This window comes from Drosophila simulans, chromosome 2L, assembly GCF_016746395.2.
Source record: "Drosophila simulans strain w501 chromosome 2L, Prin_Dsim_3.1, whole genome shotgun sequence".
Lineage (NCBI taxonomy): Eukaryota > Metazoa > Arthropoda > Insecta > Diptera > Drosophilidae > Drosophila > Drosophila simulans.
This window is the reverse complement of record NC_052520.2, coordinates 12,358,604-12,374,071: the sequence shown is the minus strand read 5'-3', so window position 1 is coordinate 12,374,071 and position 15,468 is coordinate 12,358,604. Positions and strand designations below refer to the sequence as shown.

Here is a 15,468-nt window from a genome sequence, read left to right as displayed (position 1 = left end):
TGTGTGTAGCACATCAATTGTTACATTTTTTTCGTGGTTGGTGGGCTCATGTAATGCCCCTCTGGGGAGGCATCTCTCGTGCCTTATTATTGCTGAAATGTCAGTGCTTTTTGCTTATCGCATCTTAAACAAGTTGCTGCACAGTTGTTGACACACAAGTGCCTCCAGACGGAGCTGTCATATTTCTAGCCGAACTGTCAACTAGCTGTCAACAGGCGCCATTTGTTGCGGGCTGCTGGATAAAATGGGAAACCAGCGACGACCCAGTGCTCGACTAACTTGTGCTCCAGAGACATATTACATTTTTGTACCACTTGACAGGCGGTCGAAGCAATTTCTATGGCGGTGGCACACTATTCATTTGAAAGCAAGCACTTCCTTGGAATGGGAAGATCACATTTCCAGCATTATTTATTTATTCTTGTCATAGCTAGTGAAATACATTACTTTTAATTTGTCTAAAACTTTCAACTTAGACATGGAAATCTTTACAGTTTACAAATTATGCCCCAAAACCAAATATCCAGAATTTTTCCGAACGATTTGTAATTTCTTATAGCTTTACACACCATTAATGTTAATTTTTTAATCCGACTGAGATACCCATTTTGAACCCTACAAGGCCAATAATTTAGCAATATATAAAATTATTGAAGAAAAATACTTGTTGCATTGAAAATTAAATTCATTAATCGAAAATGATATGATATTTATACAAAAATCCTGTACCAAAAAACATTGGGTAACCCAGTTTGTGTTACTGCATCTCGCATGCTCTTTCATCCGCTTCTCATGTGTGTTATGTAAGCGTTGTTGTTCATCTCCCCATTTGTACGTGTGTGTTTTTTTTGTGCGAGGCATGCAACAAAATGCCTTGTGGCATGTCAGAGCTCTGTGAATGTTAATTAAATACTTTACTCCACACGCTGCAACTTTGCTTTTAATGAAGACATACAACACCACACTATCGCCACAACACACCACACAAAATGGAAGCTGAAACAGAAATTGATGAAAATTGGCAAAGTTTCAAATGAAAGCAAAATACAATTTGCCAATTGCTTTTGTGATTTGAATTTAAATATTTTCTTTTTGTTTCAAGTCAGTTTTTGTATAACTATTGCAGAAAATCCGAAATTTAACATATGTAAATTCTATGACATTAAATTAAAATAATACACTGTAACAAATGAATAATTTTGAATTGGCATGCAGAAACTGTTTAAAGCCTTTGCAATGGTTATTTGCCAAATGTTAGACTTTTGTATTTAAATTTTATGGTCAATTTCATTTAAATTATATACGAATTTGGCCCAAAGCAAGACAATGCGGTGCGCTACTAAACAGCACAACTAACTTTGATTAAACAACAACGATAACTGCTAAACGACAGAACAACAACAGTTGCATGAACATAAACGTTGCCAGCATGGCGGCAACAGTAGCAACAAAATGGCGGCGTTAGCCAACAAAATGGCTGCCAATATGGCGACGACCAGCAGCAGCAGCAACAACAGCATCGGCGGCAGCGAGTCCACGCTGCAGCAACAACAAATGCTACACCACCAACAACAACAACAGCAGCAAGCACAATCCAATCTCATAATGCCCGCTGCAGTTATACAGCCCGAATATTTACTCAATAATGATCGCGGCTTATTTAAGGTTTATTGTTTTATCAAAGATTTCATCGGGTAAGTAAATAAGAAGCGACAGGTTGTGAAACACAAGACAGGTTTCTCTAGAAAATTGAATTTTTTCGCTAATGTTAAAAGTTATATTTAACTATGGTAAATTTAAATTAAACTTACATATATACTATATATTTTTTTTAATTAAATGCCAATTAAAGAACTAAAATGACCACATAATTTAAAAAATAATGATATTTTATTGCATTCATTTCGGATACACAGTGAAAAAAAATTTACAATTTGTAAAGCAAAATATTATGAGTACATTTTTTTAAATTTTGTATTACCTGCATTGAATCAGAAAAAAATTATTAAACGAATTTTAACTAACACTTCCTCAGTACCTCAAACAAAATACAAATATATTTAGCTTTCTTTTTATTGAAAAAATATTGTTAACACCTTTTAACAACATAAAAAGTCCGAATTTCTGTAATTAATACAAAGACCTATGTAAACAAATACTGATTAGCACCCTTCCATTAAGAGTTTATAATTTTTTAGGCATATTTTGGTATTCCTATTTTTTTTTTTTTTTGCAACAACACACCCTGTATCAGTAATATTGTTTTAAACTTTTTTTGTTTTGTATGCCGGCGCTTATCGTTTTTCGTGGCACACACACAAACGTGCAGGCCAGTGTTTGCGCCTTTATTTGTTCATATAATTCATATTTAATCAACTGATAATATAAGAAAACTGTTCAACCTGCTTTTGTGCTGACTGCCCGACTCGTTGGCTCTGCTCCAATTTCTGTGCTCCTGATACACTTGCTGACATTATCACCTGCCCTGGCACCGCGAATGATATGGCAGCGAGTATTCGTTTGTTTGATAACAGCCAGCCATTTGATATTTTCGAAGGCAGCGGCGTAAAAAACAAAATAAACTTCAGCTATCGCTCTGAGTTATTGACAGATAAAATATAGAAACATAGGAGGGCGAATAGGAGCTAGATTGGAGTGGGCCTATTTTTCAATAATAATTTTAGAATCATACAAAATATTTGATAAACACATTTTAGATTTCGCTAATTTAAAATTTGTTTTTCAAATGATGCCAAGCTATGAGTTTGAAAGGTTTTCTTGCTCGCACCAGTACTCGACAAAAACATTTCGAATGAATCGTAGTTAGCATTGAGAATTATTTCTAAATACTAGTTCAGTCAGATACAAAATTCGAATTACACTTGTTATAACTTTGGAGAAAATAGATACAAAATTTTATTATGGATGAGGAGTTAAGTGCTTTCGGCTTTACGGTCAACATTGTGTTGACAGTCCTTGCGTCCGTCTTGGTATATTTGTACGCCTATTGGCATCATTGGGTAAATAAGGAAGAAAATGAACTGACTGTTTCGAAATTGCTGGCCACCAAGCTACCCGATTTGCCGCCAATCAAATTGAACCTGGATCAGTTGTTGGGATTCGATGGAACACGAAGTGATGGCAGAATACTGGTGGCGCTGAGGGGAAAGATCTACGATGTATCCAGTGATTTCGAGGAATTCGGTTTAACCGGAACCCTATCTCATGTAGCTGGCAGGGATTTTACGAACTATCTCAATTCGATTATGGACATGCACAACTCGGAGATCAACTATATGGATCGTTGGGAATCCATACTGGAAACGAATTATTCGTGTGTCGGTGAAGTCATCGATGAGCAGGGCAATCCTCTTATGGGAAAATTGGAAAATCATAATGTTGATGTAGTCGAGGTAACTGAGGAAGACATGATGGAACCCATCAACGCTAACGAAAAGTCAATGAAGTCACTTAATGAGGTTTTAAATGCCGAAACATTGCCATCGGATAACAAATCGGAGAAATGTTTAGAAGAACCCAATTCCGAAATCCTTATCCATGCAAAAATTTCCGATTGTTAGAAATTAAAATTCAAATTTTGCTACAACTAAATTAAATGGATCAAAATTAAACAGGGACAATCAAAATGTAATCATGATAATCAAGCTATCGTGGTTTTAATAAACATATAATTTGCAGTTTTATAACAGATTAAATGGGACCGTTTTAAATTGCTTTTTTAATTGTTTAACACGCAAACTTAGCTGGCAATACATGCTAAATCAAATAGTTTGTACTTATAAGATCAGAAATTTCTATATTCAATTACAATTTGTCACGTTACGTTTGATGTTTTTTTAGCCCACATTTAATTATTCATTAAATTTCTAAGAAATCGCAGTGAAAGCCTCTTCAACTATTTTCTAAGATACTTGACGTTAAGTGCCAAATTAGGCAAAGCGTTTCAATTAAAAGGCGTAACCTATTCCGTATTTGACTCATCCTCATGCTGCCCACCTGCCAACAGGCTGACAAAAGAATATTCTGAGTCGCGAAAAGGGCGATAGACTTGTGTGCTTATATTTTAGCCATCAACACCCACTCGCTTGGTGGCACACATCGTGCAGTTTTTGCCAAAATTGGCCAACCACGCGAAAATTGATGCCATTTCTCCCTTTTCATTTTCTTGTTGGCCAACAAATTGCACTTGTGTGACGTCTTTTGGCAGGAAGCTAGCTCTTTAAAATTGCTGAAATTTATTTTTACCGATACCCATGCACTTAATTTGTTGCTATACCTGATTACGACAATTAATTAAATCATTTTTTTTTCTCATTCTGCTTTATATTATTTTCGTCTTCATTTTCTTCGACTGCGACGACGACCTTTTGCGTCGTTTTCGTATGGACAGCTCTTTCAATCATTTAAAAATTAATTATTTGCCTAGGCATAAGCACTTGAAATTGATTGGAATTGGATTTCACCTAATTAATTGATGTTTGTTTTTGCATTTTCGTTTCAGGTAAGCGTGTTTTTATTTCAACCCACCGCAAAAGTCAGTAAGTTAAACGGGGTGGGATAACTTTTAGTCGAAGGGTTAAGTAGGCAGAGAAACGTAAATTACTAAATTAGTAAATCTTACAGTATCACAATCATTTTTCTTAGTTAAAATAAAATCCTTATCTTTCTTAAATCTTGGCTTACTATCTAGTAACACTTTCGAAAATACTTCCTTCCCGTTTCCAAAATCATCTCATATTGCCAAACGTTGAGTAATGTCCTATATATAGAATATGACTAAACAATACCGAATATGCCGGGCTTATCGCTCGACTATATAGATTATCAGCGGAGTGATAAGGGTTTCCTTGATGAGAACGTTCAACTGACAGCTGCCCAGTTCCAATGACTTTCAAGCAACTGCAATTAAACGCCAATTAGACATGTGTACGACTGTTTGCACTTATATATATACACATTAATATAGATAGATATAGATGGGTTGGTAAACGAAGGCGTCGCACAAAAAATATACCAAGCATAAATTCGCTTTAGCTGCAAACTATTTTTGCCTCGACGCTTTAACGTTTGCTCAACTCTAATGAGCCAATAAATTCACATTACGTATACGCGCAGGTGGCCAGCTGCTGTAATTTGCTTAAATCAGAAAGCAAAACTGTATCGTTTGCATTTTCCTTTGCGTCGCTTTTCTCTGGCTTTTCTTTCACTCAGGCGCGCACTGTTTGTTGGCTATAAATTTCACGCTAACTCGTCACTTGTCGCAACCTATTTCCTCTAATTTTCTTGGTCTCCCCTGCAATTTGCAGCATGGGTTATGAAATCTTATTCCTTCCCCTATTCATAATTTGCCATAAAATCGGTCTTTACAGAACATTCGATAAGTCATTTGAACATGTGCCCAGATATTTCGTATTTGCATTTGACTTTTCGCATTACCATATTTATTTGTTTAAAGTTGGTTAGTCGAGTGGCTTATAATCAAAGGCACACGCTTTTCCTGTCAGTTGATAGCCATTGTTTGTTTTGTGTGACGTCAGCGATTAATTCTTATATTAAAGTGGTTGAAAAGTATCTATTAGTATAGTCATCTAGATACATTCATTGTGTATCATTTTGTTAAAGTCATTTTGCATCCTTTTTAAAGTTTGAAAACGGCGATCTTTTAAATTGGCGGTTACTTCAATGCAAATTGAATGTTATCAGTTCAATTTCCTTTTCATTCGCAAACCGTATTATTAATTGATCTTTTTGCTTGTCTTCCTTATCAGAATCATTTACATATGGGCTTTATATTCTTGAAACCAACCCAGACATTAAATTTTAAGACAAATTAAGACCCATTTATTGACTGGCTGATAATGTTTTGGCAAGATAAAGTTGTTTCAAAGGCGGCGAATCTTGAGTAGACCGAATAATTTACACTGAAAATATTGTTTTTAGAAGTGGCAATTATTGGTAATAAGTTATATCTTTAGCTGAGGATAAAACATATTTTTATTTTATCATAAAAATAGAACTGTTGAAAGCTAAATGTATTTATTCTTGTAGAAATCAAGTGATTAGCACATGGATTTCAATTTTTTTGAATTTAATAAAAGCAGCTTCTCAGTGTTTTTTATTTCCTAGCTCTATTCCTCTGCTTCCATTTGATTCCTCACTTTTTTTCTCCACCCCCACCTATCACTCAATGCTAATTATCAGACGGTGATTAGATAGAGTTATTTTTGATAAGGGGCACACGACGGTTCTCCGATGTAATCTACTTTGTTTTTTTCGCATGTCGAGTATGGTGTTTTTTTGCCCCTTATCGTTCATCGGTGCTCCAAAGAAAAAAGTGAAATAAAATATAAAAAATAGCTTCGGCTCCGGTCGTGTGTGTAAATTTTGTTTCTCGCCTATTATTCGGCGCTTTCGTCGCCGTCGTCTTCCCAAACTAAAGAGCGAAGAAACGCAGAAAAAATGTATTTTTGAAAATAATTTTATTGCTAGCGTTGAGCGCAGCCACCACTGTCGACGTCGCTGCCGCCTTTTTGGTTTCATTTTTTTGGTTCGTCGTATTCCGCTGGTCGTTTTTGGATATTGTGTAAAATTCAGTTTTTGGTTCGAATTCAGTAAACAAAAACTTGTCGCCGGCGTGAGACGCAAACGCGAGCAACAAAGGTTGTTCACCAACAACAAGTTACAACCGAAGATCAACGAAAGAGTAAAGACCGAATAGTATTTGTTTAAACAATTTGCTATAGTTTAAGAAGCAGCTCTGCTCTCCATCCGTTCCGCGTTTCTGTCTGTCTGTCGCTATTTGTATCTTACGGATACGCGTCGAGTGATGATGACGCGCGTTAATTGTTGCTGCTGTTCTTTTTCGTTGTCGATTTCGATGTCGATGGCTCGGTACCCTGACCTTGTTACTGGCTGATTGTGAATTCTTTAGCTTATTTATTTACCGAATCGCGTTGGGATTTCTATATACTTACAGTTGAGATACAAATCTATCTATCTATCTGCCTATCTATGTAGTTGGCGATCGCACGCACAATTTGTCTAAATCGAATTCGTCTAAAAATAAGCCGCGAGCGAAAACAAAATGAGGGAAAACGGCAAAAACAAATTGTGGAATAAATTTTGGGTGGTTCAAGAGTTTTGCTTTACATTCGGTTTTCTTGGTGGGAGATCGCTTAATTTGTTTTCACATTCGAATGGAGCCAGAAATGGTCCGGAAAAAGTCCAAATATATTGTACAAAAAGTGGAAGAATTTCAAAATCTTAATTTGCAAGTGTGGTGGCCAAGAGAAGTTTAAATACAAATGCAATTATCTTTTTAATTAATTATATATTATATATAATTTGATATACAGTGAAAATTGATTCGAATTACAGAACACACAAATGCATTTACATAAGTTAAAAAATTTTAATTATAAATACTCAGCAGAATCACGTTTTGCCATTTTGTACACAAATTCCACGACTATCGCTGGCGCTCCTCTGCTAGGCAAACACTAAATTTGTCTGCAATTTCAACTTTGTATCTTTCGAGTGCTCGTGTGCGGCTGCTGTGCGTATCTTAATAGATAAATTTAATTGGTTAATATTTATTTTTAGTCAAGACTTGATTAATTGCCACCCGAGAGGAGGAGTTCCATCGTCGCTCCTCCGCTCGGTTCGGGGAATTCTCCAAACGCCGTGTTCCCTCATATTAGTTTTTGCTATTTGGCACGCGCTACCAGTTCCAGACAGCACTTAACAATTTATCAGAGAGAAATACTGAAATATATATATATCAAGAAACGGCGACAACAACAATGTATGCAAAATATATAAATAAAATTATAAATACAATTGGCCAATGTATCGGGAGCCGTTGGTCGTGTGTTGTTGTCCAAGTTGAAGTGCATGTTTCTCTCGGTTTTTTCTCTCTGTATGGCTCTCACTCTCGGTCGCGAGAAAAATAAAATTAATGCAAAATTCGAAAATTCAAAGCAATTTTTGTTTTTAGTTGTCGTTCGACCGGCTACACAATTCGTTTGCTGTTTCTCCTTACCGCGCCCCATTGAATAAATATCCAATATTTCAGAGCGTTTTTATATAACAGCAGAAAATCAACAATATCAACCGAAAGGGTCAAATATACCAAACAAGTTGTCCAAGGCGCTAATTTATTAGCCCAAAAATAAATAAACGCAAAGTGAAAAAGTAAATATTAACGGGAATAGCCAGCCCATAAATTGTACTAAAAATCCCACTTGAAACAAATAAGTGAATTTAAAAAGTGTGTGAAAATGCTCAAATATCCGCGTACCACATCGTCCACTTCATCGGGTTACTTCGATGATGATGAGGCCATGATGAATCCCTATCAAACGCCTCCGGCATCGCCGCAATCCGTGCCCCAGTATCTGCAGCGTCACATGGTGCGAATGTTCAGCACTGAAGTTGATAAGTAAGTCGTCCTCGATCGGGCATCAATTTTATATATAACCTTCTTTGATAAAGTCCACTGGGATTGCCTAATGGGAAGGGAAAAGTACTTGACTCACTTAGATAAAGTGGATGTTTATTCTGGATCAAGTAAAAAGTATAAAAAGCTTGAAAGACCTGCGATATAGCATTAATTCCCCACAAACCACAATTAAAATTTAAAATTAAAATTGCAGGTCTTATGTGTTATGAGATTTATGCCTTAGGCAAAGTATTTCTAGTTGTTCCATACCCTAAAGCTTATAAATATGCATAAGAAGCGCTCAAGAATCAGTTATTTATAGTGACTGATTTTAAATGGTCGCATTATAGTGCAGTTCATGTTCTTCTTATAACTAGTAAAGTCGCAATTTCTCTCATTTAAAAGCAAAATATTCTCCATTTTATTTTATATTATTAGTACAAAACAATTTTGTAAACCATTTGCATAATCAATTTCCATAAGTGCAAACGCGACTGGCTTTAAATGAACTGCAGTAGCAGCGAAAATGCTTAAAATGCAAAAATAGAGGTTTATTAAAAAGCTTAACTTGAATAATTGCACAAAAATCGATGCACAATAAAAGCGGTAGCAACAGAATCGCTGCATTTTATATAACCGCCCTCTGCTGATTTCAAATATATATATACATATAAATATATATAGGTATATATGTGCTATACCTTATGCACTTTCGATTCTTCCCTTTGTGTGTGAATGTGGGAGTCTTTTGTTTATTTATTTTAACAGCCACGCGCGCACATGTGCCATGTCCCACCCAGTCCACAGTTTTCATTTTCTTTTTGTTTTATTTATTTTTTTTAAACAGAGAAGTCTACTTGTTTGACCGTTTATCGCATTTATCGCTCATTGCATTTCTAATTGCATATTGCAAAAAGCGCTTATACACTGCACCTACATATAAAGTTGTTAATTGTTTTGTTCTCAACGGATGTCACATCATATTAATGGTCTATAGATTTATATAGTTAACTTATTAATTTAATCTAAAAGTTCTACTTTTCGTAAAGTGCATATTCAAGTCCAGTGTAAGTTGTGTTTATATATATATACAAGTATACAAGTTGGTAATTAACAAAAATCTATTAAGTTGATTAATAGATTTGATGCGATTCCGCAATACTTTCAATATTTAAGCATGACGTCAGTTCCATTATTTCAAGCTGTTTCAGCAATTGTTTATAATTAATGCTATTACAACCGTTGACTTTCGACCGATTCTGACGCAAATTTACGCCGCTACTTTTCTTTATTCCTTTGTGTTGCTGCCCTTAGAATAGATGTATTATCTCTATAAGGAAACCTTGATGATAATGGATCGTAAGCTACTAATTAGCTCAAGGCAATTTCATCCTTGGCTAAGTTGTCATTGTCATTTAATCGGAAATATTAAAAGTATCAATGATATACTATTAAATAGATAATGTATGCAAAGCGAGATAAACTTTTATTTCAATTTTTGTATTAAGCGTGCTCTATTTTTCTTACTTTTTTGTTTGTGCAAACGATTTTTGTTGTCTACGAAACACAAAGTAATTTTCAATATCTACAGGCAAATGATTATTAGACTTATAATTTGGTGAACCCCTTTCTTCGTTCCTCGCACGAAATTTCATATCTGTCTGCTGTTGTTTTTTTACCTTTCGTGTGATACCCTCCTGAGTTTCCCCCCTCTCAAGTTTTTTTTTGATTAACGCCCACAACTGAACAACAATGAGTAGTAATTAGGCGAAACTTTTCTGGGCTGTTGTTCTTTTTTTTTATCAATGAACTGCCTTGAACTCCTCGCATAAGCACAAGAATATCAACAAAAAGCTTTCAGAAATCTTGAAAAGCCCAGACAGACGAACTAAGAACTTCAACTACAATAATAACAGGTGGAAAAGGGCTTGTGCCACGCCCACTACAAAGCAACTAGCACGGCAAGAAAAAAAGGAAAGAAGTATATTTGTGTCAACGACTGAAAAGGTAAATGCACTTCAAAAGGTCGTGTGCGACCTTTGACCTTTTCGTGCCCAGCAGCGCTTATAACTGCGAATACCCACTACCTATATATGTATGTATGTATGTGTATGCAGAAAAGGCGTTGAGGACGGAAGAGTTTTTCAAGTGGAAAAGCGGCGTGAAAGCGGCAGCACATGTTCTTTGTTGCGGGAAAAGCTGCTAATCGTTCGAATCGTTGCTCCAGCTTATCGAAAGGAATCGACAACAACTTATTTATATCGCGATTATCGATTGGATCTATTATTAAGTATGCGTTGGTATAAATTTGGTATAATTTATACAAGCATGCCAGTAAATTTGGTTATTACTTTAGTCGATCGAACCCAGCAATACGCAAATAGAGATTATACAACAACCTTGACATTGTCTTAATGTCAAATCATGATAAATGAAACGAAATGCAAAACAGTATGCAACAATTAATCTTTCGTACCTTCTACTATAAACGTGTGAACACCGACGACTTTCCCCGCAAATTCATTTCAGGGAGTGAATGAATAATGTTCAATAAATTTTCGCTTAACGTGAACACAAAATGTGAACAACAAGAGGGAGAAGAAAAAAAAAGAATATAAACAGCAAAATGTTAGCGAAATATAAACAATAACAGCGGGGGAGGCATAAATCTTCGATTCCAGCCGATGGGCCAGAAGGGCGATGAAAATGTTGATTTCAAGGTGAAAGAGGCGCCACAGAATTGACTTGCCACAGAGCCATCTGCTCTTCTCGGCCGAAGTGAAGCCAACCTGAAAAAAAGAAAAAATATCTTAATAAAATTACACATGCTGCGATGAAAACAGGAACTTTCAAGGTCAAGAGCTGTAAAAATACAGCTTTTAAACCAAACATATTAAAGGATAGATTTTTCCAACATTAATTATCCCATGAAATAGATTTTCATTTAGGTGTTTTCCAGTTATTTTTTTTTTTTCTTCTTTTCTTTTGAGATGAAGAAGTAAAAACTATTTGCCTCACATGTTTTGCCCATAATTTCTCCACTATATTTACACCTTTGGCTATATGCAAGCATATGTGCATATAACGCACATTCAAATTATATTGACCATGAAAAGTGTTTTCGCTTGGGCGCTGAATTTTCTTCAGGTGTTCAATCGCTAAAAAGGTATTTACCCCGTATGTGTGAAATGGAATTTTGTTTACGCCGAAACAGTTCGTGCTTTTCCGAAATTAATGTTGGAAAATTGTGTGCCAAAATATGTGAAAACTCATTGAGGGATTTTTTTAAGCATGAAACAATTACACTAGCTTACAAAATTCAGTGGTTACTCCTGGTATAAAAGTTTAGCGAAATCCCACTGTAATCAGTATAATGAGATACATTTTTAAATGAGCATTTAAACAGGAACCAAGCATACAATTTCTTATGTAGATAATTAATTGAAATCTATATTTCAATTAATATGTATAACGATTAATTGTAGAAAAGGTTATATGTACATTCGGTGGGTGGTTTCATATCTAAAAACAGGTTTTTTCTCTTCGGTAACAAAGACTACTTATTCCCACTTACTTTATGGCTTAGATTGTGGAAATAGGAATTGCACAGACTTAGAATTGATAATTCGCTGTCCATAATCGCTTCTAGCGGCGGCATTATCATCATGGGTCGCAACTTAAGATTGATTTGATTGCACAAACACGTTTCCAATTCCATATATACTCCTCGCCACTTACACGATTAGCACGTGAAACATGAATGATAGTCGTCTATAGGCGGTCGAGCGATAGTGCTATATAGTGAGTAAGTAAGTAAGTGCTGCCTGTAATACGTGTCTTTCCTGTCGATTTGTTTACCCGGCTGCGGTTAGATTACGTTCGCCAGCGAGAGACGTAAATAGTAGGTTGATTTAATAATGCTAAAATGTTTGCCACGAACTCATGTCTCAGCGATGATGCGAGTGTATAATATATATGTTCCACTGCCGCCAGGCTGTCTCAGTTGTAAATCGAAAATCAATCCACTTATGGAGGTGCGACCACAACCTTGCAACCTTGATTAGTTGAAGCCAACTTGATTCACACTGAGTTCAATGAGTTTGTCCTCTGCGCTTTTTCCCGCCACTTTTGACGTCACTTTAGTTTTCTTTGCCCATCGCAAACCGATCGTATTTTGACAGTAAATATTTCCACTTTTCGTCTTTCGACTGGCCCCTTTTTGGCATTTCGTTGATTTTATGACTCAATTAAAAGATAAATACGCAAAGTGCAAACATTTCAATGTTCAGTGAAGGCAGCCGACAAACGAACACATGACGTCAACCATCAAACAAACAAATTGTTGAAAGATTTATGAATACTTCGAGTGTCTATATTTGAATAGATCTACGCAAACACGCACTTTTCAAAGATGAAAGCGAAAGAGTTGGGCCCAATGTGACATTTGCTCCTAGTGAGTGTCATTAAACTCTATGATGGATAATTATGGAATCCGAAATGCTCGATGTTGTTGAAAGATCTATAAGCATTTTATTACGGAAATTAAAAGACTTCTAGTGGACTTAAAAAAAAAATTTAAAAATGCATCCATGGATATTATATATGAACCTTATGTGGTCTCATTTTTTTGTACGTGTAGCTAAGCAATATTAATTTGACTGATAAATGTTTATGTAAAATATTTATTTCTACGGTGCACCCTGTTTTTGCTACTTGCCTTTATGTTTCTGCATCATTATTATTTGCTTTCATGAGTAACATCTTTATTTATCTTTTAAATTTACGACTCTCGACTGCGTCAGCAGTGCGTGAGTGAAAGGCAAAAGTCGCCAACAAGTTAACCTTAACATTTACTTGCCACTTGATTTAAAAAAAATTTATATTTAAATTTTGGCCGCAGATTTGCATACAAATTCAATTAAAACGCGTGACGGAATTTCGTAAGCGAAATTTTCCCAAGGCAGTTGGGGGAAACAATTATTTGATTAAAACAGCTAAAAGGGAAATTCAAAAATGAATGTAAAAGGCACATAAAACCTTATCCATTGATTAACACATATTAATGAAGCTAAATGTCAATTTGGACTTAATTTTCTTCTTAAGCGACCCAGTGTCAGGGAAAATTTTTGTACATTTATTAATGGCACTCCATTCGAATTAATGTTGGATTGACATGTCAAGTGGAAATTAGAGAGGAAGCATTCGAGTGGCTAATCAGTGTTCAAATGGCATTTCTTGTTGTGCGTTTAACACTCACCACCCACCAGCACACAGTCGCAGTAACGGAGGTCAAAGGTTGAACTTGACGTGAGTTCGCCTTTCGCTTTTCAACGGTCTTGGGTTGAGGGGCAGGTTTTCACCGGGTCAGAGGTGCAGGCGCCACCTAATGACTTGCAGCCTGGCATTAAATTGCCATTGCCTGGAAAACTCTGAAAATGAAAGTAACAAAAAAAACGCCAAGTCGAGCTCACGATTTTGAATGCACAAAACCATAAACAAAGTGGTTGAGCGAATCTGGAAATACCCTTTTATTTTGTGCAAGATATTTTTATAAGTACTGAAAATATTAAAATTGAGTTTACTTTTGGTTGTAATATTGGGTCCACATTTAATTTTAACAATATAATAATATAAAATATATAGGTAGTAATCTATATAATTATTTTATTAATTTAATAAGGGTAATCATATATGTTTATATAGTTCACTTTAGGTAGAGCAACTTGTAAATTGTAAATTACAGACTTTTTAGAGTTTTTATATTTCGCAGCTGTTTAGTATTTAGATAAATGCTGAATACTGATTAAAGAACAAGATATACCCTGTAAGAAAGGGTATGCAAAGATGCACCCAAGACGCTGCAGCCTCAAGCTCGACGATTAAATGTTGTTATGTCTCCTGGGTTGTTCGTTGGTTGTTGGTTCGTTGTTGGGTTGTCTTGGGTTTCATAACAACAACAACAAGACAATGCCTGGAAATATCCATCTATCTTATTGTTGGTTTGCCTCAACGGCCGCCGCACTGTTCACAGCTATTAGACACTGTTTTATGTTACACAATTGTTGCTTTTGCTGCTTGCTGGCCAAGCGAAATCCGGCTGGCAACATAATGTTGCCAACTCGCCGATCTATTGGACTTATCACCGCTTATTGCCTCGGCCGTTGCTAATTGCCGGGGCGTGGCACGATCGACACAACGATGTTGTTTTGTGCGAAAAATCAACAGGCGGACCAGCTGTTTATACCACCCAATAAAATCACACTCGAAAATAACACTCATTAACAAGGAGGTTCCAGTATTATATTTTATCCGTATGGCCGGCGTTACATTTTATGTTTTCTCGCTGAGGCTTGGCACACGTTCGCCATTGTCAGCTATGAATACCAAATATCGCCTTTGTTGACATTTATTTGCACTTTTTGCAGCTGGCAAGAAAACAATTTGCACAAATAATTTGCATATTTTCGAGATTTATATTTATTGTGGTTTCCATTGGGGTGGAAAACAGCTTTTGTTCAGGGCAAATATTGAGGTTACGGAAATCAAGGTAAATGGTATCAATTCAGGTCAGCAGAGGCAAAGAAATGGCCACAATTTAAGTGTAAAATGTATTTTAACCATAATTTATGCTATTTTTGTCCTTTTCATTGTTTAATTTTCCAGCGCAATCTTTACGCACGTTTCTTTTTCATTTCTCTGCCACATTTTCATTGCGTGACCAACAAAACTTTTCTCCAACAATTTCGATACGATTTCGTAATGGCTTAGTTTCGGGGTGTTGCAAAAGTCGTAAAGTTAGAAAAGGCAAGATAATGTTGTGAAATTGCGGAAGGGTAAATAGTCTTAATGCGTGAACAGCCGGAAATAGACATGTTTGGGTGTCCATGTGGAAAATAAAATTAAGTTTAATTACACCCAGATACACATTTATTAATGACTTTTCTCTTTTCCTTTGCAGGTGAGTTTTATTGAATAAACGTTGTTATGGTAAATTATGTCGCAGAGGG

At 35.8% G+C, this 15,468-nt stretch overlaps 2 protein-coding genes across 7 annotated transcripts in view; both read left to right on the top strand.

Moving 5' to 3' along the window:
- The window catches only part of LOC6732105 (protein bunched, class 1/class 3/D/E isoforms), a 90,725-nt gene that overhangs the window by 46,519 nt on the left and 28,738 nt on the right, over nt 1–15,468 (top strand). The window contains exons 1-2 of one of the 6 annotated variants that reach the window (XM_016178356.3): nt 6,644–6,724; nt 8,096–8,461. The exons of 3 other annotated variants lie outside the window; for them this stretch is intronic. In XM_016178356.3, the coding sequence (XP_016024775.1) occupies nt 8,301–8,461 (161 nt within the window). In that variant the 5' untranslated portion in view covers nt 6,644–6,724; nt 8,096–8,300. Of the gene's footprint in view, nt 1–1,323; nt 1,695–6,643; nt 6,725–8,027; nt 8,462–15,468 lie in introns of those variants that run through there. 2 more of the 6 variants (XM_016178357.3, XM_016178351.3) reach the window with 2 other exon arrangements.
- Nucleotides 2,827–3,716, top strand: LOC6732102 (membrane-associated progesterone receptor component 2). The gene has a single exon (XM_002079198.3). The coding sequence runs from the start codon at nt 2,922–2,924 to the stop codon at nt 3,579–3,581; it is 660 nt and encodes a 219-aa protein (XP_002079234.1). The 5' UTR covers nt 2,827–2,921; the 3' UTR covers nt 3,582–3,716.